Source organism: Prorops nasuta, unplaced genomic scaffold (genome assembly GCF_024137725.1).
Source record: "Prorops nasuta isolate Cenicafe-Biocafe unplaced genomic scaffold, Cenicafe_Pnas_1.2 PNAS00019, whole genome shotgun sequence".
In the NCBI taxonomy this organism is placed as follows: domain Eukaryota; kingdom Metazoa; phylum Arthropoda; class Insecta; order Hymenoptera; family Bethylidae; genus Prorops; species Prorops nasuta.
In genome coordinates this window covers 1173563-1199398 of record NW_027116816.1, presented here as the reverse complement: position 1 = coordinate 1199398, position 25836 = coordinate 1173563, and the positions used below count along the sequence as shown (strand labels likewise).

The 25836-nt window shown below is 45.5% G+C and overlaps 2 protein-coding genes across 3 annotated transcripts in view; one reads left to right on the top strand and one right to left on the bottom strand.

The window, feature by feature from the left end:
• LOC136780513 (gastric triacylglycerol lipase-like) overlaps positions 1–25836 on the top strand; it is a 118575-nt gene that overhangs the window by 56071 nt on the left and 36668 nt on the right. The window lies entirely within an intron of this gene.
• Positions 1–25836, bottom strand: part of pxb — a 96917-nt gene that overhangs the window by 55292 nt on the left and 15789 nt on the right. The window contains exon 2 of the mRNA XM_066738921.1: positions 14686–14863. Within this exon, the coding sequence (XP_066595018.1) occupies positions 14686–14847 (162 nt within the window). The 5' untranslated portion in view covers positions 14848–14863. The remainder of the gene's footprint in view (positions 1–14685; positions 14864–25836) is intronic.

Below are 25836 nucleotides of genomic sequence, written 5' to 3'. Positions count from 1 at the left end.
TCAAGCGAGCAACCGTCATCGACGCTACAAAGATATTGGCTCAATCCGAGCGAGAATGACTTTTTTTTATGCACATCACTCTCCAACTATAGAAAGCGAACGATTTATATGCCCGATAATAATTAATTATTGCCCTAGTCAGCTTTTTCTACTTTATCCTTGATGAAGTTTTAATTATTAGAAAAACCGATGAAAAATTATTAATAATTCTACGTTGGACAAGGTTTAATAAACGTTACTACCCGCGCTACTCTCTCTCTCTCTCTCTCTCTCTCTCGCCTGCTTCAGATCATTAAGCTTCGCTAAACTTGCGAAAGCTTTACAGGCTTGACCGAAAATTGGCGAGACTTGGGAACACCCCATAATGGTCTACCTGCACACACATTACCGATAAAGATTTTCCAAGTTCGTAATAATAGTTCATCGATTTCAGCGAAAAGGAGCTGTTAGAAATTAATTGGCTATTTGATAAACGGTAAGGAGTTGACCAAAGTACTTTATCGGAACAATCATTCCGACAAAGTCCGGCCGACATAATAATGATTCGCCAATCTTAATTATTCCGATGAAAGAACGTCTCGTCAACTATTAATCTCCAGCGATACGTTTCTCAATCTCCCGAGAGGGAAACACATTTAATTACACACGAAACTATATATATATATATATATAATACAAAGAAAAGCGTTTGGTTCGTCGATGTAATAGCCTCTCTACGCCATAAAAGTAAAATCCATATCTAATTTAATTTCGTATCTCAAACTGCTTGTTGCATTATATCGTCCAGTGTTATTGTTGCTCCTTGAAAATGACTGATAAATCTTTGATATTTATCAGGAGAAATTGAAGAGGTATAAAGTGACAGCCATTGCTCTGTGCTGCATTATTACACACTATTATATACATATATATATATAGTATACACATAGTGAAAAAAGAAATGGAATGAAAGGTATATAAGGCAGGTGCAAAATTGGCAATGTTTTTGAATCGTTTCGGGAGTAGTGGTGCGGCGGTTCTGGTGAGGTTTTCGTGGTGAGGAGGAGAACGAGCGAAGATAATGTCGGGTGTTAGTCGTAAGCGACAAAGGAAGAGCTAACATGGCGTCAGTGGCAGCACACGCTTTGGAGGGATAGAGTTGCGGTTTTGCAACACCCTCGTTACGATCCTCCGCTTGGCCTTGATTATTCCGGATACGCGTAAACACCAACAAACCGTCGCTCCTAACTCTCCTCGGTCCCTCCGGTTGCCTCGGTGTTCACGCAAAGGGATCCGTAAAGCTCGCGCGTAACATCCGTCCCCGACACTGCGAATGCCGCTCGCTACACCATCGCCGCCGCCATGGGATGGCGGCTTCGGTGTCGGTAACGCTTCACCGAGCTAAAATACTGCCTCGTAGTTAGCAGCGATAGGATCGTCACACTAATCAGGCCACTGCGGACCACAATTCGTGCGAGAAGCGCCCAGGAAATCGGAGAGATCGCAGCTGGACAAAAGAATCTCCGAGAAAAATCTCACGTGGAACGGTTAATTGCACCAGCTACTCCGCTATATATATATATATATATACGCGCACGTACACACCTACCGTTCTTATTATTATTTCCCGTTTCAAGCGACAGTTTACAACCAGCCACGACGAGCATCCCAATTGTTAGCGAAAGATTGCGGACTGGTAGGTCCAGAGGTCAAAGTATAAATAACCGAAATAACAAGCGTCTGGGACAAACAAATATAAGCAATCGCGAGGAGAGGAGGAACGAGTGTCGTAAAGCAGCCAGAAGCCAATGAAAACACGATATAAAAGAAATTGGCATAGTTTATCGTGGCTTTTTGTAAACGTATAAAACGAATAGAGATACATGGATATACGTGTGTAGGTATAGAGGGAGTGGATGGACGATAGAGTAGAACCGTTCGCTAGCTATGAGAAATCAGGGAAACGTGTGGCAGTGGGATCAGTGGGTCGTTGCTGGTTAATAGCTGTGGCATTAAGAAAGCCGATCTGTTAGTAGCAGTGCTATAGTAACGAGCACCAACGGAAATACAAGCTGGGGGAGTCTGACTCGTATCTGTCGGCTAGGTTACGACCCGCGGTGACAGCTGTGACAGGAGTTTACGGTTCCGTTTAAATTCGGCGTCTCGCGATGTTGCGTCCCCCCCCCCCCCCCCCCTCCCTCTCTGTTTCCATCACTCGCGCCGTACTTTCTGCCCTCCTCCACCGTCTCATCGCGTCTCGTATCTCGCGTAGTCGCTGCGCCGCTGGGCTTGCTTCACTCCTCGACTCTTGCCTCTTCTCTGAAAAGGTCACGCCACACTTCTGTCTCACCTTTTTTTATCATCTTCGTGGATTCGAGCACCGTGCTCGAACAACGACATCCAAATCTCTACTGACAACGTTTCTTGCCACGTGCTATGCGCTACATCAGTATAGCTCTCTTTATCATCCTCCCTGATTACCGTCCTCCGTTCCAAGCGGATGAACAATTTTTGCCTCGCGCAACGTATACATGCATGCACGATACAGGCATATAGTTGTACAAGTGGAAAAACGAAAGTGGAGAAATACCTTGGAATCTCTTATCAGTGCAGCCACTTGAATTATAGATATTCGAACGCGCTTCGTGCCAAATCTACCGGTGCGATATTCCGCATTCGGCTAGCGGGCCTCCAAACGTTATTGCATCCGTCAGAATCACGAATTACGTGTAACATATTCAGACGCTTTTTATTTCAAGTCGCTACGTGCGTCGGCTTCGAGATGCTCGATAGTTGCCCCGCTGTTTGCCAGCTGTTCCACGATCGCGCACCAGCGCGCCTCTCTCTACTACATACATACATATATATATATATATATATACATGTAGAAGCAGCAGCACAATACGGTGGATGAAATTATTCCGAATAATTCGAGAAAGCGAAAACAATTGAATTCCGAAGAAATTCGCTCTCGCGACCAAGCGTGTGCTCGAGATTCGAATTGAACCCAGCGCGGATACAACTTATTAGCCAGCGCTGCGTATATTTATAGCGCAGTATCGAAGTGGTCGATTTACTCGTGGCGCTAGAGGCAGAGTATAGCGAAAGGTTGCGAGCCGGTAAAAAATCTTATATCCCGTAGGAATTTGAGTTATAAGGGGCTTTAAGGGCCGCAGTAAAAAGTTGGTAGCCGAGGCGAATGGCTGTAGCTTTTTAGTTAAAGGCCGGTGTAATAATAACGATGCTAACAGGGCGTTCGGCGTCGATATAAGCTGACGCTGCGCAGGCTGAAGGCTTTCCTCAAAGTTGTGTGGCGCGTTCGCGCTCGGTATTTTGGAAGCGTCGCGCGGTGATGCGGTACTACGCATAGGTGGTAGGTGAAGGGTGGAAGACCTTTAAAAGGTATAGGGGGGGGGGGGGGGGGGGAGTGAAAGAATAGTGCGCGAAACGGCGGATTAGCCTTTGATTTATGTAGAGCGATAACTGGCCACGAGCGGCGGCACCCGTTTATGTCTGCCGGATGATTTATGTCCTTTACCTTCGCATAGAGGCTACGAGAGTTACCTACCAATATGCGTTCGGCTTCGGTAATGCGAGCACCACGCATTTGTCCCGATAGCGCATGCGCCTGTCTCGTAGTAGGTTTTACGAGCGGCGTAGTACGTACTCGTGGTCTCCGATGTGTGCGTGTGTGTGTGTGTGTACGCGCGTGGCAGGCAGGAGGACTGTGCCGCGCTTGTTTGGAGTCTGGCTGCTGGTAGTGCTGACCGAGGGTGATTGGACCACACACTACACACAGTAGGCTTGATTGCCTCGCGAGGCGATAGATAGGATTTAATAGCGGCCCTAATACGCGATAACGGACACCTCTCTTCCAACTACACCAAGTTCCCTCGTAAGCTGCACTTAATAACTCCACTGTGTAGCTAATCCACTTGTGCATGAAACTTTCTGGCTGGCCAAGCGAAGGTTTCTGCAAGCGCTGCGCGTTTCTGCAAGGTCCAGGTTTATGCAGTGACTGCATTTAAGCACCTGGCAGTTACCGTGAGATGGCCAGGCAGCCAGACAAGCCTCTAGCTCTTCCTCTCGTCCTCCTTCGGCTATACTGCGGCAGGAAAAGCCAAGCGAGCCAGCCAGCCAACCCTTGGATTGGAATTGCTAAGGAAACGAGAGCACGAACCTGTATTGTACGAGAACTCCTGGATAATATAGTGTGTGGACGAGATCGATTAATATTGCAGCAGCATTCGGATAACCAGTGTGCCACGCTACAATTGAAATTCCAACTAAATTCCTTGTTAAGGTACGAGCATACTGAAAAACACTTGGATCGTTACTCTATAACGATCCGAGCGATTGTTTTGTAATCGATAACGAGGATTTTCAACAGTTATTACTGGCTTTTAATTACGAGTATAACAAATACGGTGTTTCATAAAGACTTGAAATGAACGGGATGCTGCAGCGAGATCAACTGTGTACTTGCGATAAACCAACTGTTACGCGGTTCAGCTATATGCCAAAGGGAAATGGAAAAAGGGAGTAAAAGTAAATGAATGTAGATTAATGAATAGAATGTATTGGCGTAATGAAACAAAAACATGCTACCTGCTGCCTTGAGAACAAAGAAACCGTTAGAGAATTTCTTTTTGTTGTACTCTTGCAATAAAAGCGATCAGCCAGTGAACGAGTAACTACACAATTTCGGATTTTTCCTCTCCTAAAAGTTTACAAGCTTGAATACCTCTACGCGGCTCAAGTAATTTCGCTAACACCTTTTGTGCGCTTCATTGCTGCTGTACATATTATAGAAACGCGCAAAAGTAGAAAAGTGGCTTTACGGTCTAGTTAACGCCACGTAAAAAACCAATTCCTACTTTTGCCAACGCTTTGTCTATATATATATATCAAATTCTCGATTAATTATACTCCAAGTACGTGGTATAACTTGGCCAGAAAAAATTCAATCTCGAACCTTCCGCTCGATTGTTTCCAAATTCATCGGTCGTCTGGCCGAAAGAGACATGGAGATCGAGTTGAATTTTATTTGACTTTCTTGTTTTTTACGAAAAATTGAAAAAATTTCTCGTTGGAACGGATAGGCAGAGGAAGGTATCGACAGGTCGTGCTGTTCGGAATCGAGGAAAATAAAGGCGATCGACAAAAAAGCGAGAGGGTTCGGTGGGAATAGCGAGGGGGGGGAGGGGGGGGGGGTATTAAAAATCTACATGTATGAAAAAAATACACGTCCGATTGGGTCCAACAGTGCGTCCCGTGGGATTTCGGGGAGTAGCGCTTATCTACATTGGCAGTGAAGAGCGGCAGGAGCATCAAGGCTGGAAATAATCCGATGAGAGTTCACCTGAACAAAGTCCGTAGGACAACGTAGTCTGGCATCGATTTGCCATCCCGATGGTTCGAGTAATGATGCGTTCTACCGAAGCGCTGCGGCCGCTTCTGCTTTTCTCAACGTCCGATCAGCTCGCACAGCACCAACCAAACACCACTCCGCTGCCTTGCCGCGTCACTTTGGTCCCTCGCCCAATCCATTCCCCATTTTCTCCTCTCTTTTCAAACGTTTCGCTTCTCACCTCCCCCCTCCCCCGTATCTTCCATCCACCCCTGGCTGCCCCTCCCCACCCCTCCCACCACCTCCTTCAAGTCTCGCCGTAATTAACTGAACGTCAACCCTACTTGGCACCACTTATTACCGGCGAGGCGCGCCAATCTTTCTTCTTTCTTCTCTCTCTCTCTCTCTCTGCTACATTCCAACTCACCCCTTCCCCCTTTCGCATCACCACCTATCACCGTTCTCCCCTCTGTACTCGAGCATCACTTTCCATCATCTGCAATTCTCGCCATCTCGATTTGTTTCATCTCTATACCCCACCTCCCCCTTCATTCAGTCGGTAACTATAGTCCCCTCCCCCTCCCTCTCGGTTACTGTCCCTAGTCGCTCGCGTTACAGGAGCATAGAGAGAGAGAGAGAGAGAAAAGGCTTTTGCCAAGCCCAGACCGGGCGAAACGATGAGTATAAGAAAGAACGATTGAAAGAAAAGGCGAAGCTCGTCCGCTCAGGGAGAGAATTTTCTTCCAAACTCGCTTGCCGTTTCTTGCTTTTCTTTCTTTCTTTCTTAAGCACACCCCTCTCTCGCGCTCTTTCTCTCGAAGCAACTTGGCCCGTTGAAGGGGTGGAGCGGCCGCGGTAGGAGAAAAGCGGATTCTCAAGCGTAATAAAGGAACTCCCGGTGCAAAAACGTATCACTCTCGCGTTTCTTCTAGTTTCTCCATCTCCGCGCGCCTCCACCTCCGACACCTCTCTCTCCCTCTTTCTCTCGCACTCGCTCTCTTCCTGCCTGCGGCTTCTCCCAGAGTCTTCCTCCCCCTTCTCTCTCACTCCATCCCCTCTTTTTTCCTCATCGTCTTCTTGCTCGTGCGAGCGAGACTCTCGATGCTACGAACGAGGCTGAGCTATGAAGTACCGGAGATAGAGAGCGGCCTTGCAGAAGCCATAACTCAAATCCAAACTCGTCCAATTGCTTGCTCTCGTCGCATTATGCCGCCGACTTAATCTAAACTTTCGTCGTTGCTTCTCACAGCGAAATTCCTACGTACTCGCTCCATCTCTTATCCTACTCCTCTCTCTCCCCCTCCCCCCATCCCCCCCCCGTCCCTACATCCACCTTATTCACTTCCCTTTCCCCTTCTCTTTTTTGTTACACAGAAACGAGTATTTACGATGAAACGAGACACCTGCCTATAGCGAGAATCAGTCTCAACAGATTGTACACCGTCCATAAAAGTTTACCGCTTAATCAATCGGTGCTGTGTATGTATGCGTGTACCGTACACACACCTTCGTTAATATGGTTAATTAATCACAAAATATTCGTCCAGGAAAGTGCTGCCAAGAGATTGCAAGTTTTATTGCCAAGGCTTTTCTTTCCGGCATTTTCCAAGAATTATTCCTCTCTAAATTTTGGACGGATTTATTGCCAATTAAAGTTGATCGGCTCTTCGATTCTTTCCGAGACGATTTATAGATAACGTATAGGCAATTTATCATCGATTCGAGTTGCATAAATGCGAATGGCACTCTCCGATAATGAATTACGATGATTTAAACGGAAATTGTACCCTACCTCCCCCTCTTACTCCGCCTTCAAAGAAGCGAGAATTATTTCACGGATAATAAGGATGACAACGGACGGATATGATACCGAATGGGCAATAAGCCTACTTCTTTCTCATCAGACTTTATGCCAGAAGCTTGTTACATTGTCACAAGGCAAAAGCTGGCGGCGTTCTCCTCCCTGAAAAAGCTTTTTAATCCATTATTTACGGCAACTTGTATACCACCCAGTTTTCTGTTTTATTTTTTACCCTCCTTTCCAAGTGAAGATCTCCTAAAGCAACAACGCTCTCCAAGGAATTGACGAGGAGAGAAGCACTTTTTTTTTGTACCAGGCTACCACCGTTTTCTATTAATCAATAGACCTCTTTTTTCCTCGAGTGATGTATATACAGATATAGAGGCGCCACGGGGAGAAAAACCATATACAAACACTTTCGGCACACTTTTTATAGCGTTTAAAAGCCTTACGATGCATCAGGCATGAAACGTAGCGCTCTGCGAGTGTCGTTTAATATTTATTCATCGAGTATTAAACAAAAATAATAGAGTTTCGTTCTTTATGAGCAAAGTGGAATTGCCATTAATTCCTCGAGCTCTCTACCGGGGAAATAAATGACTATGATTGAGTAGAGAATGTGACGACGAAGTGCTAGGATAATATTATTGGGTGTGGTAAGCAGAAAGGTCGATGGAGCACGTAGTCCAATAATGAGATTCTTCGAAATCAAAGTGGATATTCAAATGTGAGCGACATGATACAGCATTATACTGTATTATAGACCTTAAGTGCCTGCTGCGAAGAACTTTCAATCAAACGGCGAAAAAAGTTTATTTACGCTAATTCGATTTTGGCGAATGAGACGACGTTTGAATAGAAATAATGGACGATTAAACGTTCGATAAGAGAGCGTCTGAAGACTGGACGACGATTCATCGAAAAACGTACATGCGTCACTGTACTTATATATAGGAGTTAATATAATTCTCGCCTAGCGGCGACAACTGCTCGCACACACACACACACGCATGCTCCGACTCGTTCATTAATCTCTCTTCTTCCGTGTATGTTGACTTTCTTCGACGGGGGTAACGATCGATTGTCAGGATTAGCCATGCCCCAAGCTCCCCTGCTCAATATCGCTGGTACCATCGACTGCGGAAAATTTAAATTCACTGGTGCATCTCCTACGGTCAGAATCGCCGGCTAAAACCGTCCAATTGCTTCCCCTTCCGTGATCGAGCCTATTTCGGTTCGCCAATCAGTCTTGCCTGCTGATTTTCCCTTGTAAATCTTTCCCGGAATTTCGATTCAATGTAAATACACGTAAATTAGAAGTCATTTCATAACGCGAATCACCACAGTGTGTACTTTATTAAATCGTCAAATTAGATAATTATAATAACGCGCGCGAGTCTCCGAAAGGTAAGAAATATTTGCCACGACGAGAACTGCAGCCTCTTTCGCGCACAGCTCTTCGACCTGGAAGACTGCGGGAGAAACGTGTGAAGAGGATGAGGTTCGAGAGAAAGTCCTGAAGAGATTTGGTTGATGAGATGAAGCGGTTCGAGGAAAGGAAGGAAGGAAGGAAACGAACGGGGAGGGGGGGGGGGGTTGAGCTTATGAGAAGAGGGGGTTTGGAGCTTCGCGAAATGTTTCCGCAATATAGGATAACTAGGATGCTGGTGTAAAATAAGCAAGAGAGATGGAACGGGTCCGAAATACGACAACGAGGGATAAAACGGGAAGGACGCTTTAATAAACAGTGCATAATGCGGGCTGGCGTCTAATAAACTCGAGACAACTTATACAGACTGTATTAACCTGTGCTTTTTAATTACTCCTCCTTTATGCGAAAATTCTCCTCCTCCTTCCCCACGTTGCCTCTTTCACGTACCTACCTTTCCCACATTGGCTTCGTTTCTCTGCACAAACTACGCTACATCTTCGGTCCTTTTCTCCTCTTATCCTTTGCCTCACCCCCCCCTCCCTCCCCCTCCTCCTCGTGGTTCCGTCGTACATTCTCACGTCTCCCACCACACCCCTCCACCCCATCCTCTTCCTCCCTAAATTGCTCCTTCGCCGCCCGTAACCTTCGCTCGTAAATTGTTTTCCCTTGTAACATTCGCATTTCCATTTCTCCTCGCAAAACCTCCCGGCCCCTCACCACCGCACCCAGCCCTCTTTCCAACCCCAGCCATCCTTCGCCACCGCCGACTCTTTTGCCTCGCATTACACGCACGTACAAGAACGGCGCCCCGTGCCAATTCATGCGTACACTGCTCGAACGTAATATCCGTCCTGGCATTGGGCGATGTACCAGGTTTTCTCTTGAAAAGATTACACGGATAGTGTTTTCAGACAAAGGCACCCGCCGACACACCTGAAAAAAACATGACTCTCGCTCGAGCTATTTTCAGAAGCCGAGTCGAGATCACAAAGCTCCGTTGCCTCGCGACACGATTTTCACTGTGCGGTTTCTGACAATATCATTGCTGCTTTTCGAGATACCAATTTACTCCCGTGCATCAATCCATTTTACGACTTTACATTCAATCTTCTTTCTATCCCGGATCTCAAACAACTTCGTATCCGATCTGGGAGTTTCTGCATCTATAGTGCGATTGAACGGAAATGAACTTTGCTCAAAAGACTGGTATTCGAGTTGAGTAAAACCTTTAATGAAAATATTTTTACGAGTATACTTTGGAAAGCAGAAAAAGCTGGAGACAGGTGAGGCCAATAGAAAGTTGTTCAGCGACAATGCGGTAGAGGGAATTGGGCTTTTTATTAATTAAATATCATAGGCGAGAGAGAGAGAGAGAGAGACAGCTAATATTATTTATTTTTCTCCTTTTTTTTTTAGAAATTAATATATGGTAATAAAGAAGGCGAGGGGTTTAGGAGAGGAGTGTCCTTAATAGGGGGTAGACTCGAGTCGCGAAATTCAATTAAGTACACCCGATGCATTTAATGCTTGGTAAAGCTAGATGAGAGAGCGCAAAGCTACAGGGCTTTTCTTCGAAACTCAGTAGGATTTGCTACTGTGCACGCTGAAATGTACACGCTACCACCCACTGTCGTTACCTACCTATACCTATCTACCAATCTACCTACCTATACCTATCCGACGCACTTTACAACTTACAGCTTAAATTCCCTCACGGGAAAGCGTATCAAAACGATTTTATTACTGCATAGGACATAAAGCTTGCTTCAACTTCATTTCTATAGGAATAATTCGTAAAATTTGTATGAAAAGTTCGTACGGTTTCAGTTCCAGTAAAATCCTCATCGCTGTCCATTTTCCACTGTTGTTGAATCATGGTAAACACTTTTCCCAATTTTCTTCCCGCCTGCAGTAATATGCTGTACCTACTCCATAAAACGTAATAAATGTCGCGAACAAAAAATTAACTCTAGTTCTTTGAGTGCTCATAAAATTCGGTCAATTGCTCTCTATAGAATAAACGATGTTATTCTGTCAGTGGTGTACTATTAATCTGATTTTCCACTAAATAATATATAGCGTATCGACAGCCAAGCGGAGTCGTCGAGTCGGGATTTGGTCCTGCGGAGTGGCCAACTATTCTTTATCGCGTATAAGAACGGTGTGCTACTATACTATATATAGTTATAAATAGTATATTATATATACATATCCTTTCGACTTGGAGTAATGAAAGGTTATGAAGTTTGCCGCTGCTACCTTTCCCTTCCTGCCTGCAGATTTAGTCGACGTTAAATTAATGATTTTTCCAAAGCAACGAGGGGGACGAGACGAAGGACTTAATGTCGTTCGAAGAATGGAACAACGGGGAAGGTTTCCAATTACGAATAATGATGTAAAATCATCCGGCGATAATGGGTCCCGGGTAGAGCGCAGTAGAGAGCCAGGGTCGAGACACGTGTTCTCTATTAATAGGCGTACACCGTTTTTGCCCGTAGTCCCATGGATGCCGAGGCTCGAACAAGAGGAGGAAGAGGTACGAGAGAGGAGAACTCGCGCTGGTGGGGATAGACCGAGATGGAGAGAGAGAGAAGCAAAGTGACAGAATGCTGCGGAGGAAGATGACGAGAAAGAAGCGAAGCAGTGACAGAACGACGGCGCGTCTGTCAGAGTAAATACACTTTCTTCGACGAGGTTCCCGGCTCCCACCCGCCAGACATCACCCGCTAAAGACAATATCGAAACAGTGCCACCCGCTGCCTAATCTCTCTACTCGCATCCGTCAGTTTAGGCAACATCGTTTTTCTTGCCACCCGCGCGAGCGCGCGCACTTAAACTTCTTTTAAGAATCTAAATGGATGTACTCTACCTTCGCTAAGATGAATAACTTTTACCAAAAAAAATAAAAAAGAAGGAAACCCCTGTCAATCCTCTCCGCTGACATTTGCTAAACTTATAAATTATTCGCTTTCACAAATGTCAATTATTCTCGGATAACTTTTGGCGTGGTAAAAATTTTACCAGCCCTCTTCTTGCGGGTGTTCCGTGTGGTACACGATAAAAGTGGGATATATTGGAGGGAAAATTCTTTCCGGTCAATTTTTTTTGGATATTTTCAGTCTCGCGTTCCTGTCATTTCTATCGTCGATTGGTTAACGAAGGCTCGAGTAGGGGGTGGAAGCAGCACACGTGGCTCGTTCCTACGTATACATATATACACGGGGTGTATTGGAGAGTAGATCGAAGCAGGAGCACAAAGGGTACGTACGCAGACAGGTTTGATGCTGCTGGCTACCTGCCAGTGGCATTTCACCTTAGCTTCGCTTTGGCTTACCGAGTACCGATGATTTCTATGCCAAGTTTGTAGAAACGCTAGACTGGAATCGTATATAAGCTATCCTAGGATCCATTCAACTTTCAACCGGGCCTTATCAATTTCTCGAAAATACAGCAAAATACAGTAAAAAGAATCCAACGGTCCACGATTTTTGATTCAATCAACGATTCGGTGTTTCGAGGGGTATTGAGAAGGAGCGTGCAAAATATAATCCATGATAAAAATATTTTTCCAATTTTATGCTACGGTAGTTAACGTCAATGAAATTTACGCCGAGGTAAAGCGCGACGATGCGACGCGTGTGCATTATTGAGTATAGTTGGCGAATTAACGTTAAACATCAGCGCACCACCGTGAAGCTCTTGATTGTGCTGTTCATTCAGCGTTTAAAATACAGCACTATCGGATGAGCTTTTTTCTGCTACGAGGGAATAAAAAGGCTGTAGCGAAAGCAAAGTGCGGAGGGAGGTGGGGGTAGATGGGGCGAGGTAAACGATAAAGAGAGGGCGCATCGTAGATAGAGAAATACGAATGAGGAAGGGAAAAAATAGAGAAGAAATAAGAGTGATACGAGCAGGGAGAGAGAGAGAGAGAGAGAGAGAGAGAAAAGGGTCTACACAAGATTAATCGATCAGACGGGCTGAGGTGCGGACGACGTAGGGGTAACTCCCGTGGAACTGAGCGAGAAGAATGAAGACTTTTCGTCTGCTGCTACCAGACTACGCGACTCTTGTGGAATTTTGAAAGGATCTTTGCCACAAGCACGCGGTAACTTATCCCAAACTTATCGTACGCGAAGAGTCTCTGAATGACTTTCTCTCTCTCTCTCTCTCTCTTTTCTTTTCTCCGTATGCCATATAATAGGTACTATATATTACAGTCTAAGAATGGATCAAAACACACCGCCCGGCACGTATTTTAATTGGAATTCTTTCCCCATTCGGAGAACTCGTATCACGCTCGACCAGATTGTCGTGGATCGTTTCTGGATAGATAGGTATATAAAAGGAGGTTTGCGATCCATACGACGATACGAATAGATGGCCAGCAGCTCTCAATGCCCTCTCGCTATAAGCTTCTCCATGATTTTTCATTCCGACCGCCATTATACATCGTCGCCTCCTCACCCTTCTCGCGCTCGCTGTTGCCCGAACTTTTAACCTTAACTGAGCTACCGGACGAGAGAGAGAGAGAGAGAGGGGACTATCCGTTCCTTTATAGGTTACGGAACGAGGACATTAGTCTCTTTTTTCTTCTACCCTCCACCCTCACCCTCATCCCCACCCCTGTCCCCTCCTGCCATTACTTCCCTTTCTCATCCTCCTCTCTTTCTCTCTCTCTCTCTCTCTCTCTCTCTCTCTCTCTCTCTCTCAACAGGATTCGTAGTTACTCTACTTTACAGAAGAGTCGAGCCTGTAAGCAAAGTTTTCTTCTTGAAAATAACCATTTCAAATGTTATTTGTACCTATATATATATATAGGAGTGTGTATCCAACAGATTTCCACGAGTTTGCATTGTAAATTTTCCTCTCCTCGAATTAAACATTGCCGTCGTTGTGGAGCCGGAATCTCCTGTAAAACTGTTAGCGTGGACTTTGACTGAAATAGCAAAAAAGGCAATAGGATCCCATAAATTAGAGACGCGCCAAAAGAGATTTAGGAGTTTGCAGTCGGTGAGAGTTGGTGGTTTTCCGTACGTACGCTAATAAGCTTGCAGCGGGGTATATAGGTTGACGCGATTGGCAAGGGTGCAAACTGCGTAGAGCTTTAATCGAGGAACGTGCGAGCAAATTTCAATATATATTTCTTCCTGCTCACGTCGGTATTACTCGGCGAGCTAATCCGGGAATGGAGTCAGGGAGATATTAATCTTGAAAAAGAATAGACTTACGGGCGAGGGCTGTCTCGGTTAAAATAGAGCAAGGATTAAAGCGAGCCAAAAAAGTGATCCACGTCCTCTGAAAAGGATTAAAGTGTCCCTTGATTATTCGAGACAATCCGTCATGATTCCCTTACTCCCTCATTTTCCTCCTCTTTTTCACTCACTGCAGCGTCACACTCCTTCGGACTCTACTCCTTCAATTTTCAAGCCGAGACACGTCCGCGTGTCTGTTTCCAACTATATACGCTGCCTCCTATTCGCGATGAATAGTGCTGAACATTTGCTCTTTTAATGCAAATGATCGTCCTAGACTGGACCGACCCGGAAATGGAAAGAGGACTTAAGTACCGCTCTCCTATTGAAATCGATACAACTACTGCAAATACGCAATGGGTGTTTCCATAAGCGGCCGGTTTTATCAGAAAACTGTCTCTACTTTCTATATATATATATGTAGCCACGCTCTCATTAGCGAACGTTACTCCGGAAAAGATTTCGCGCTGCAAATTATTTAAGAGTCCGTGCGATAAAAGGGATGATGGTGCACAGTGGATATAATTGTGCATTTCCATAAGGAAAACTTTCTTTAAAGGGACTGTGTTTGCTTTTGATATTTAGTACATATAGTTAGAAGGAGACTATATTCAAGGACATTGCATGGAGCGGAGATATAGGCGAAACAAAAAATAAAGTACGAAACGAGTCACAGAGATCTATCGTCGGGGGTGTTTTTTACAAGAATGGGCGAAGGTTTGGATCCTCGGGTGAATCGTGATAAATTTCTATAGGATTATAGTAAGGGAGAGTTCGGGGTAGAAGGGGCCGATGTTGTTTAAAGTGGAAATTGCGCAATGGCACGAAATAAGATTTAAAAAGTATAATTCGGGTAGCGGAGAGTACTCACCGGAATGGCGACGCAATCCTCGAGTTCAGCGAGCGGCGTTTCCGAGCAAAAGGTGCCTTCGGTGAGGAAGGGTGGCCGGGGCGGGGGTGGCAGCCGGAACTCCGGGGGTGGCCCGGGGCATTCCGGACACTCCGAGCTTTCCAGCGTCTCCAGCTCCTCCATCCTCCACCTCGGCGTACTGAAAACCACACCGAAAATCACCCTCTGATTAATCTTATTGGCAGACCTATTAATCGCTGCGCCAACTTATCGTTTCGACGCTCCGCCAGCTCAATCTTTTTTTTCTTTTCTCACAGTTCAATAATTTTTCCATCCAGCTCCCCCGTTCTCCAACCCGATCGAGCACTTGCAATTTTTCTCCAATCCCCCACCATTCGCCTTCCCACGAAAATCTTTCTCATAATTTTGCCCCTCGGTTGGGCAGAATTTCCTTGTAATGCCCGTATGAAAGGAATAACAATTCGGTTTAATCGAAATGGATATATATATATATATACATATATATTCACGGTGATTCTGATTCGTTCAAGATCTTGGACGCGTTCGGATCGGTTACCGCAGAGAGATGAGTAATAGTAGCGCTTCGGTTGCTGCGCGCACCTAACAAAAAGGTGATTTGTTTTATGGTTGCGGTCAGGGAGAAAAAAAGAGGGGTGCGTGCCTGTGTGCTGGGTTAGCGAAGGATAATCAATGACGCGAGATAAAGTTGGCGACTCCTGCAGAACTGCGCTCCGGACTCTGCTTCTGTGTGCGCGATAGTGAGTAAGAGGAAGGGGGGAGAGGGTCAGCATATCGGGCAGGAAACAACGATGGTCGTTTCGAGGGTCGGTATGTGTGGTATATGTTCGCGTGGAAGAGTGTGGAAAAAAAATGGCACTCGACCATACAACTTCTCTGTCCCAGGGTGAATTGATAAGAGTAGTACGCGTGAGAACCCGCGGGGGAGTGGGAGGGAGAGGAGGAAGGGGCAAAGGGATGAGAGAATGCTCTAGCGAGGTTCGCGCGATTCTCAGAGTGGCGCCGGAATGGATTTCGCCGACTAATTAAGAGATACGCGTCTGGTCCGGTCCTAATGGTCGGGATACAGTCGTATATATATATATATATATATATATAACTTATATAACCAGGCAAATTTGCAGTTTTTCTGTGGCTTCCTCCTACGTGGTCCTCCACGACTGGTTTACTATATATATATATATATATATATATATATATATATATATAGAGAGAGAGAGAGAGCGAGGGAGTATGGAGAACGAGGAGTGGAAAGAGGGTGGGAAAAGGACGATCGGGCGGTAGACAGTCTGCGGAAAGAGGGAGGGGGGGGGGGGGAGGGTGTACGTTCTCGTTAGCATAGGAAGCACCTTACCCTGCGGCCGGCTGGGTCAAGTCGTTTCGCTGGCCCACGCCACCGATGCCACCGACTTCACCAGCATAGCTTGCTAGCTATGCTAATACCCCGACTTAATTACGGCTTTATAATAAATCAGTTATGCTTGTCCCGTATCGGTATACACGCTCTCTCGTATAGGCCTTGATTAATTGTTTGCACTTACAACTCCCTCCCTCCACCTACCGTCTTCTATCACCCTCCATCGTGGCATCACTTTTCCCTCCTTCTCTCTCCCTCTATATACATAGAGTATATATAGAAACGAAAAACTCTAGCATATCGATCGTCTCTCGATCTCTTCTTCCACTTAGGCGCAAAATTGACAAAGCGTTGTTGTTCCTTTGTATTACGTCAGGCACATAAGAAGTTTCTTTGCAAGGCAGAATACTGGGGATAATTAGCGCTATCGAGAAATTGCATCGAGCGCGTTTAACGAGCAATAGCAATTCTGCGTTTAACAGTCGTGCCCTCTCCAGCGCATCTGGCGTGCAACAAGAACTAGCTAATTAGTGCTCGAAAGCGAAGCAGTCCGTACGCATCGGTATTTATCGGGATTACCGTCGGGTATGCGATTAGCTCGCATTCCCACGAGAGCAATGCTATCTCCGCAATTCGAGCTTTCTACGAGTGCCTCAATTTTCTATCGAGCATCAACTCGATACATTATAAACATTTATTTGCCTCGGCTCTTATTATCACGCGCGGCGAATAATTAATTAACTTTCGGCCCGACGCGTTTTTCTCGTCGGTATATAAATATACATACATATATACCTAATGTGCAAGCGTTCCGCAATATGTAGGTCGCGTTTCACTTTCGCGCGGATGCGGATACTCGTGGCAAACGTGAAAATAAACCGTTGATTCTGGCCCGTTGCGAGACTGCTTCGCTTTTTACGTCAGGGTGTACAGTAGTGGCGTCAGCTCCGTCGCGTACGCATGGAGAATGAAGTCAACAGCTGACATTCAATTTCGACGGACTTGAAAAGAAGATGAAATTCAGCCGCAGGCGGTTTAAACTGGGGAGGAGGGGGGATCTCGAAGAAAGAGGCGCCGCGTCGCGTCTGCAAAGAGGAGAGTATCGGGCAACTATTTTATACAGGGGGAAAAAGAAGGGCGGCGGGGGTGGAAGGTAAAGAACGCTGGAGGATAAAGGTGCGAGGGAGAGGAAGAGAGACCGAGCGAGGAGGGGGTTGAATGCAGTAGATAAGAGAGAGGGTGAGGAGGGAGAAGGGTAGACGTCTACGCTAGGTTTAATAAATGCAGCCTTCCTTCCGTTCCGTTTCTTGGCTTCGCTCGACTCGACAGTGTAGCTCATCCCCCCCCCCCTCCCCCCTCCTACCACCTTCTCTCCCTCTTATCCTCGCAGCCTCCATCCCTCCCCTCCACTTCTCATTCACATGCGGAATGACCCTCTCCACTCATTACCTGTTTCCACCCGAAAAAAAGAACACGACAAATTTTCATTTTACGTTAATCAATTCCCCTCGCGATTCCACGATCGAAAGACTCTCTGCTCCTGTTTCTACTTCGACGAACGTGTGGAGCGTAGGTAAAAACTATCTTGCTCGCGTGTTTTTGACGAATTTTTAATTACTATCGCGCATTCCGATATTTTCATCGCTGGAAATAGAGCAATTAGTTGCTCCGTTCGTTAATTGAAGAGTCCCACGGTTCTGTTTACATATATATTTATATACTCGCGTCAGGAAGCATTTGGCCTGGTTAATATTAGCATTGAAGAATTGTAGCGACCTGGATGGTTGAGAGGGTTTGGCGGGGGGGGGGGAGGTAGTTTATTCTCGTAGCGAGCAAAGTTTATGAGGTTTTTGAATAAAGAAACGTTGATTCATGGCTTGCTTCTCTCGGTGGAAAGGAGGAGGAGGAGGAGGAGATGAGTATGTTATTACAGTAGTAGTAGCAGGATTACGAGGCAAGTATCGGACGTCGTATCATTGTTTTCGTTAATGGGTCGTGCTACGTGATTCTGCGGGGAATCGAAGTAAAGTCCAATCTGCTTGTGGGTGCGGTGCAGTTTGGAGAGACGGAAAGAGATGGAGAGACTCATTGGCATGCATAGCGGAACGTGCGCAGCGCGTACTTGCCTCGTAAGAAATCTGCAGTTTGCGTGATTTTTATTTAATTTCCTGGCCCATCTTCGTTCCTCGCATTTCTCTCTCTCTCTTTCTTACCCTACGGTTTTCCATAAAGCGGAACATCTCATTCTGGACTTTGAGTAAGAAATTCTCTCGGTGAGCTTAAAACGAACCTTCTAACGAGTCCGTCACTCGAGCGGCTATCGAGAATCACGCGTGAATTCGGTGCATTGCTATTTTTTACTCCGCTCCTCCATCTTCGCGGAATTTTATTCTCTCACTAACCCCTTGAAGCGCGTTTTCGAATTCCCGCGATAACCTCCATGAATAATCTGCAATTTTACACTATCTCGCTTACTTCGGTTTGCTTTTAGAACACGCTTTATATCTGCTTCCCTTTCTTTCTAAAAAAATCCGTTCAATTATGCTGGTCAAATACATCCGGAACTTGAATTTACCTCACCCCCTCCCCCCCTCCGCCTCCTTTCTCTCTCCATCACGCTCTTGTATTAGCGCATAAAACTCCGTAATTGGCCCGGCTAGAAATTGTGTCTAGGCATTACGTCAATTCTCTCGAAATGAAACGAAAGCTAGGTATAACTGTGTGTAAATATATGCCTGGCAAGGTCTAGAAAGATTTTTAACATTTTTTGTTACGCCTACGACCACTCGTCATTAATTACGCGAGTGGCGCGCGTAAAGAATCCGAGGGCGGAGCGCATAACTAAGTTTCCGTTGTCGCGCATTGAATTAACTGTTATATAATGAATTCAGTGGTTTCGCGTAATTGCCTCAAAGATGTTATAAAAATGTCTGTGTCGTAGATATACAGTATTCGTGCAGCATATATTTTACGGCACGAGCACCGCGAGGAGCCATCGTGTTATTGCCCCATGAAATATTCGCGAAATGGGAAATATCTATTTGGTATGCAGAAATATTGGTGATCAGGGCCAAAAAATTAATTAACGCGAACGAGAATCGACCGATTATTCTCCACGAGCCACGAATTATCGTCATTTTCCTACTCTGTCTCGTGGTGCCCCGTATATCGTACGTATATTATACGCATTTGTAAAAATGTATTTTTTTTCTCCCTTAACTTTATATAGCGCCATTATACACCGTTAAAAGCTTTACGTTTCGCGCATCACTTAATTCTCCGTCATTTCAGTTTATATTTGCTCAATGCAATACCGCGCGTCAGAAGATGATGGTAAACTGAATCACTTTAATGCACGGGAGCTTTTTAATTTTCGACTCGCATATTATTTTCGCGAACCGAATTTTAATGCGATATTCTTTCTTGCATTTGACTAATTCATTTTCCGGCTGATGGTCGCGGTGAATTCCTACATCTCTCCACTCTATATCGTTGAATAATAATTCTGGAGACACTGTGCAGTTGTATATATATATATATATTGGTCTCTCTAACGTGCACGCATTCTCCAAACGCTATATATGCTCCAGCATCGAACAGGTGAATGATTAAAAGCATGCTCGACCACACTTGGGAAATTGCTTTGCTAAATGTGAAATACTGTGATTGGAATGACGTGAAAATCGCTTGAAACTAGAAATCGTGCAAAAGGATTGTTCGTTGTTCAGTTTGTTTTTCTTCGTAGACACATGTGAAATGATTCGAGATTTATTCGCTGCGGAGAGCTTCCTCGCGCCCAGTATATACAAGTGCTGCTACTCCTATATAATATACATATAGCCACAGAGGAAATTTCAGCCGGGAACACAATTATTTCAAAGGATTTCTATCACTGTGCATGAAAGAAATGGTTTTATCGGTTTTGAAGAGACCGGTAATCGAGCGGTATATCGAAAGAGTTGCGGGGAAATAGCTGCAGCTGGTAAAATCTGACGACGCGACAAGAGAAAACGTGGAAACGCGCATAGAGCGCGACGTGTCGGGTTAAATAACATCTAATATATGTATATCGACTGTTGATGGAGGAAGTCACGGTGACAAATGGAAATTATTGTCGTTGCGAAAATGAAATTTTCCGGCCTGCCGGAACAGCGGATCCGAGCTTGCCATTGGTGCATCGGGGAGCTTTCGGAGGTTTTATCGGGAAAATTGGTGAGCGTCGAGCGGTCCAAATCGACCAAAGCTCGCGGAGTTTGCATCCATGGACTGGCTGTTATTTGTTGTTTTATTAAAACATCTGGGCGCGCATTCGTGCAGTCCAAGGTGTGCTTGTATATCTATGTGTGTATATGTATATAGTACGGTATATCGGAAGGGTTGAGAGTCGACTCGAGGCTGAGAAATGAGATGGAATTCTCTGGCAGGTTGGCTGTCTGGGGGAACGTGACTCGTAACTCGTGAGTCAAGAGGCAAGAGCCAACAGGCGAGCAAGAAACTGGAAGTCAAGAGAGTTCTGGATGGTCGTGCATGCGCGGCTTCTGAAAAGAGAGGGAATCTTCCTCCGAATATTACGCGTCATTGCGGATACGAGGGACAGGAAATTTTTCACACTCCCGGTACAATCTCATCCGCTTTCGAAAGGCCGCTGCCGGAGGCTTCTTCTCTAGCTCTCTCTATATATATATACGTGTATGTAGCTCGATGTGGGGGGAAGGGGGGGGGTGGAGCCCCGCCGCTGTACGACTATAGAGAGAGATGAAAAGGGTGAGTGTGCGGAGCATAGGGGGAGTGGGGATGTTTCTGCAAAGTGTTCGGATGCTTTTTCCGAGCGGTTGACGCGTCGAATCGACTGGTCAAAACGAGATTTTGCTATAGGTATGCTGCGGTGCATGTGTGTGTGTGTGTGTGAGAGAGAGAGAGAGAGAGAGAGAGAGAGAGGCTCTTTCCAGTGTATACGAATGACCACGGGATTCACGAGTCGCATGAATTCAAAGCTTCCAATTCTGGGGAAAACGAGGCTGGAAAAAGCTGGCGCGCAAATGCTATGCCAACTAAATGACTCTGTGATCCCCCTGGACGCTGAAGTGGCTCCTAGCTATTCCCCCACCCCCTCCCCTTCAACCCACTTCGCTTACTTCGCCATCCGATACACGTCGGGCAGTTTATCATCGGTATTGCCATCCAATGGATTTATGATAGCGAATTATAACGGCCGCATCTTTTTTAATCCGGTGGGATCGAGTTACGAGGGAAGAAAGCTTCCCCGGTGTCAGTCAACCGAATTGAACTCGAAAAGCGATTTACTCGCGGAAAACTCGGCGAAAGTTTTACCGATGAAATTAAGTTCTCGCTGCAAATGTGAAATAGAATGTAAAAAAGCGGTGAAATGAAAAAAGAAAGTTTTTCTTTTCAATTTAATGCTGCTTAATGGAGCAATGGAAATTTTGACCAACTGTGCAGAGTTTTACCATTAGAAAAAGAACCGAGCGCGGAGACTCTCGAGTAAGAAAATAAATTAGAGTGTCAAAATGCATTTAACCGGGAATATTGAATTTCTGCTTTCCTCCTTTTTTTATCCATCAGCGAGCGACCGCATTGGCGGATCGTTCTACCTCGAGAAAGCGATATTTTTTAGCCTCTCTTTCTCGCCATCCGCAAAGCAAAGTATTTTGCAATGCAAAAAAAAGCATAAAGCGCTACGTACAACGGTGGAGGAACTTTCATCATTGTTCGTCGTTCGGTTTTCGACCAATCGTTTGTTATCGTGAAATTTTCCAATGAAGGGGGGGGGGCGGGAGATATAAATTTTTGAATATATTCGATGAGAGACGAAGCGTCCCTATATATATATATATATATATAAAGGTATCCACTCGACGGTAGAAGGGATGGGAGTAATGAAAAAATTTCCCTTAATTACCCTGTAATATTCCAGGATGAATGGCAAGGCTCCTCGTTGTTGCGGAGGAACGATCCGAGAGATGGAAAAGGTAAGGAAGAAATCTCGGACCGCTTTTGAAAGAAGATGGATCAACCAGTCGAAATCCATTTGGCAGAGGAATTCGCTCTCACACCCATTAATCCCTATATCTATCGTATACTTTTTCTGCTTCGAAGCTAGCTAGTCTGGCCTGAGGCGCGAGGATCTCTCAGCTAGTACATTATCCTGCTTCCACCGTATTACTAAAGGGAATCGAAGCATTCGCCAGCAAATGAAAGTAAAGTGATTATTAAAATGGAGATAAGGATGTAAAGTAACTATCGAGGGAGTTGGTTCACTCGTTTGTAAAACGAATATTTTGTCAAGGGAAAGAGAGAGAGAGAGAGAGAAATTCAGAGAGATGAAAACGATCCATCTCATCGTGGATCAATGGTGAATGGCTGATTAAACGCAAATGATGGAAAGAAGATGGATTGTAAACATATAGTAGGAGGGTGTGAATAGGTGGATGGTTTATAGGAAAGCTCGCGTATACGCGACAGCACGATGCAGTGTCAGAGAGGTGCGATAGCTAGCATCGCTGCTGTTTTCGCACTTTCTCGTATAAATGGAATGCACACACACACACACACACACATGTATATATATATACACACATGTGTATGTATACATCGCCAGCGTGTCGCTGCATATGACCAGGTGACACATCCTGTAATTTCATTATGAAAATTTCGTGAGACTTTATGCCAGCCGGTTGCCAGTTGCCAGTGTAACCGCTCGGCGCGCCCCAACTAACTGATCTACGTTGCTCGTGCGGAATTCCGAGAGAAAACGAGAACGGGAAAAAGGATGAGAGGCCGACAGAAATGGAGACGAGGGAGAAAGAGAGGAAAAAATAGGAACGTGATGTGCTGCTGGCTCGAATGCAAAGGGCGGTAAAAGAGTGGCCGGAATATAGGGAAAAAATGGCTGTTGGAAGAATTATTAAAAGAAAGTATTAAACAGCGAGGAAATGCGGGAAAATGGACGCTCGCCGAGGAGAGACGCGCAAAGATTAACAAACGTTATACGAGGCTGCTCGTTAGAGGAAACGAGAGCAGAGAGCAGCTAAGTAATAGCGAGTTTCGTGAAATTTGCAGCAACAGTCTGTAATCATGATTGCGTTCGGAGAGAATGCGGCTTAAAAGAGTTTACGAATCATGCGCGTATCTCTCCGACTTTGATGCGATAAGCGAGCCGAGCGATAAAAGCTTCGCGTTGCCACGATTATTTCCCGCTATAATGATATTGTCGTTAGAGTAACCTAAACTTTCCGACGATCCTTTTCATTCCGTCGCGGTGGCGCATGGCGAACCCACTACGTGCGCGATCGTTAGCGGGAATACCATACACCGCTCTATGTGAGAATAATGACTGTTTTTTCTTGCTCCTACCAGAGTGGCTATATATATATATATATATATCTAATATAAAAGGAGAAAGAGAGAAAACGTTTTTGCCCGGGCTCTTGAGTTTTTTGGCAAAGCGCAGGCAAGATATTACGGACGAGGAGCGTATTCGCGCGCGGGGCTTTGGATCAATTATTATATATAGGGTGTATGTTTCTTTGAAAAAAAAATTGAGTCGTTTGGTGTATCAGAGGAGACGAGGCGTGGTTAACCCCCCCCCCCCCCTCCCCCCTCCGGTTAAAGACGCAGCTGCGGCAAAAGCAGCAAATTAACTCTGGTTAAATGCGGGCTCCGCTTCCTTCAAAGTGGCTTAGAAAAGGGGCCGAGCGTGCGTATTAAAATTGTAGATTGTCGTTTTATGCTGTGGTGACGGTGGCGGCGGCGGCGGCAACGGCAACGGCGGGCGCCGCGTGCGCTCGCGAGGAGGGCCCAACTTTAAATTAAGTCATTTTAATCCAGAGGCAACTTGGAGCCGCGTTGCCGTTAAGTTCAGACGTTAAGTAATCAGATTAGTCGAACTAACCTCAAACGCCGCCTGAAAACCTCCGAGCGGTTACGCCCGCTGCAGCTAATCCACTTCAATGCGCTGGCATCCGAAATTTCGCCGGCCGTCATTTATCTCGTTAACCATGTTCTCGAGAGAGAGAGATGAGCGCGAGAACGTCAAAACTCGACCGGGACACCAGCGAGTTTCCATCACGATGAAAGCGGTACCATCAGAGAAAACCAAACAAGTAAAATCGCCTGCTGCGATCTCTCCACCCCTCCTCTACTCCTTTTTTGAGCTACCAACAATCTTATCGAGTGCCTTTGATAAATCTTTCAGATTCGGTCAACGTTATCCGATCAAAATTTCTACCGACCATTCACGCTGCGATCCGCAAAACTTTTCAACATTTTCACCGAGACTCGAATAACTTTCTCTTGGTTATATATTTATAGCATATACACTGCGATGTAATATAAGCAGGAACACGTTGTAAAGAGTTCGTGGTGGAGGTTGGATAAATATATTTCGTTTGTCGGGATACTTGATTACTGCTAAAAGTTTGTACAAGAGTCTATCATCCCCGGCTCACCGTAAGAAGATTATATATATATATATATATACGTATGACGATATGAATTGATGAGCTGCGCAGTTGAGGACAGAGCCGATGCGCGCCAGTGAGTGCGTCGCAGAATAGAAGAGGCGGGGGGGGGGGGGGGGGAGGGGGGATGAATGGACGGATTTTGCGAGAAATAATAATTGGTGAAAGGATGCTTGGAACTCGATATGGGGAAGAAAGGCCGGGGGCTGAAATAGTGGGCAAAGCTATATAGTGCTGATGGGCGAGAAAACCAAATGGTAGGTGGAGGGGGGAGAATGTCCCTAACGAGAAACTCTTCTAATTGGCCGTTAACTGTAAGACTGTGAAAGCCGTGAGGAAGATGCACGCGGAAAACTTTTATTGGAGACATTAATTCGAATTTTCCTATCCCCCCCCCCCCCCCCCCCCACCAGACTCCATCGAACTCTCTGGCAAACTACTGCGACGTCTGGATAAGAGGGTCGATATTTTCTCGGGTCACTCTCTATTTTCACGGCGCGGTACGCGAAACGCTTAAAAAGGCGTTGCTTACAAAATAGAAGCAAGTATATCGGAAGTGGCTATATACGCCACTTTCCAATCTCGTTCATCGTTCTTCCCGAGAGCGACTATTAATTTCACTCAGTGTGCAAACATTCCTTACATTAGAATAGTCGCTGAAATATATAACGAGTGAATCGATGGGAAGAAACGTTTTCCCTACGGATAAATTTTCAATGGAATAAAGCATGTATGTCTGCACGACGTGGCAGCGTTATTTTGGCATCGATTAGTTTTATACGTCGATTAATTAATGACGAGAAGACGAGCGAGTATAAGCGATGGTAACTTCATTTGGCTTCTCCATCGGGATTAATAAGAGTTCGTGCGGGCATAGAGTGGATTGAGAGCTACGTAGCTCGTTCGTTGGTTCGCCTCTGGTTCGCCTCTGCCTGCCTGGCCTGCCCTCTCCCGTAATTGCTCACGGAACTAACGGACACGTCTGAAAATCTGTTCGGCTGTTACCGCCAGTCCGATACAGCCCTTTGACGCTATAATCCCTTATCGATGTAGTCGAAGCTTGCAAACTCGATTGGACCGCTCAACCTCCAAGTTTTTTTATTAAATTTCTACCATCGGCCCCGAAATTCGTTTCGTTGCTTGCGCAACGAATCTCTTCTTACGTCTTCCCTCGACTATTTTTCTTGAAAAAAAAGAGGAAAAATAAGGAGAAAAAAAAGCGAGGGAAAAGAGAAAAAGAAATAAAAGGGTAGAATTGAGGGTAAACACGGGTTTAGCCTAGCGGAAAACCGACGG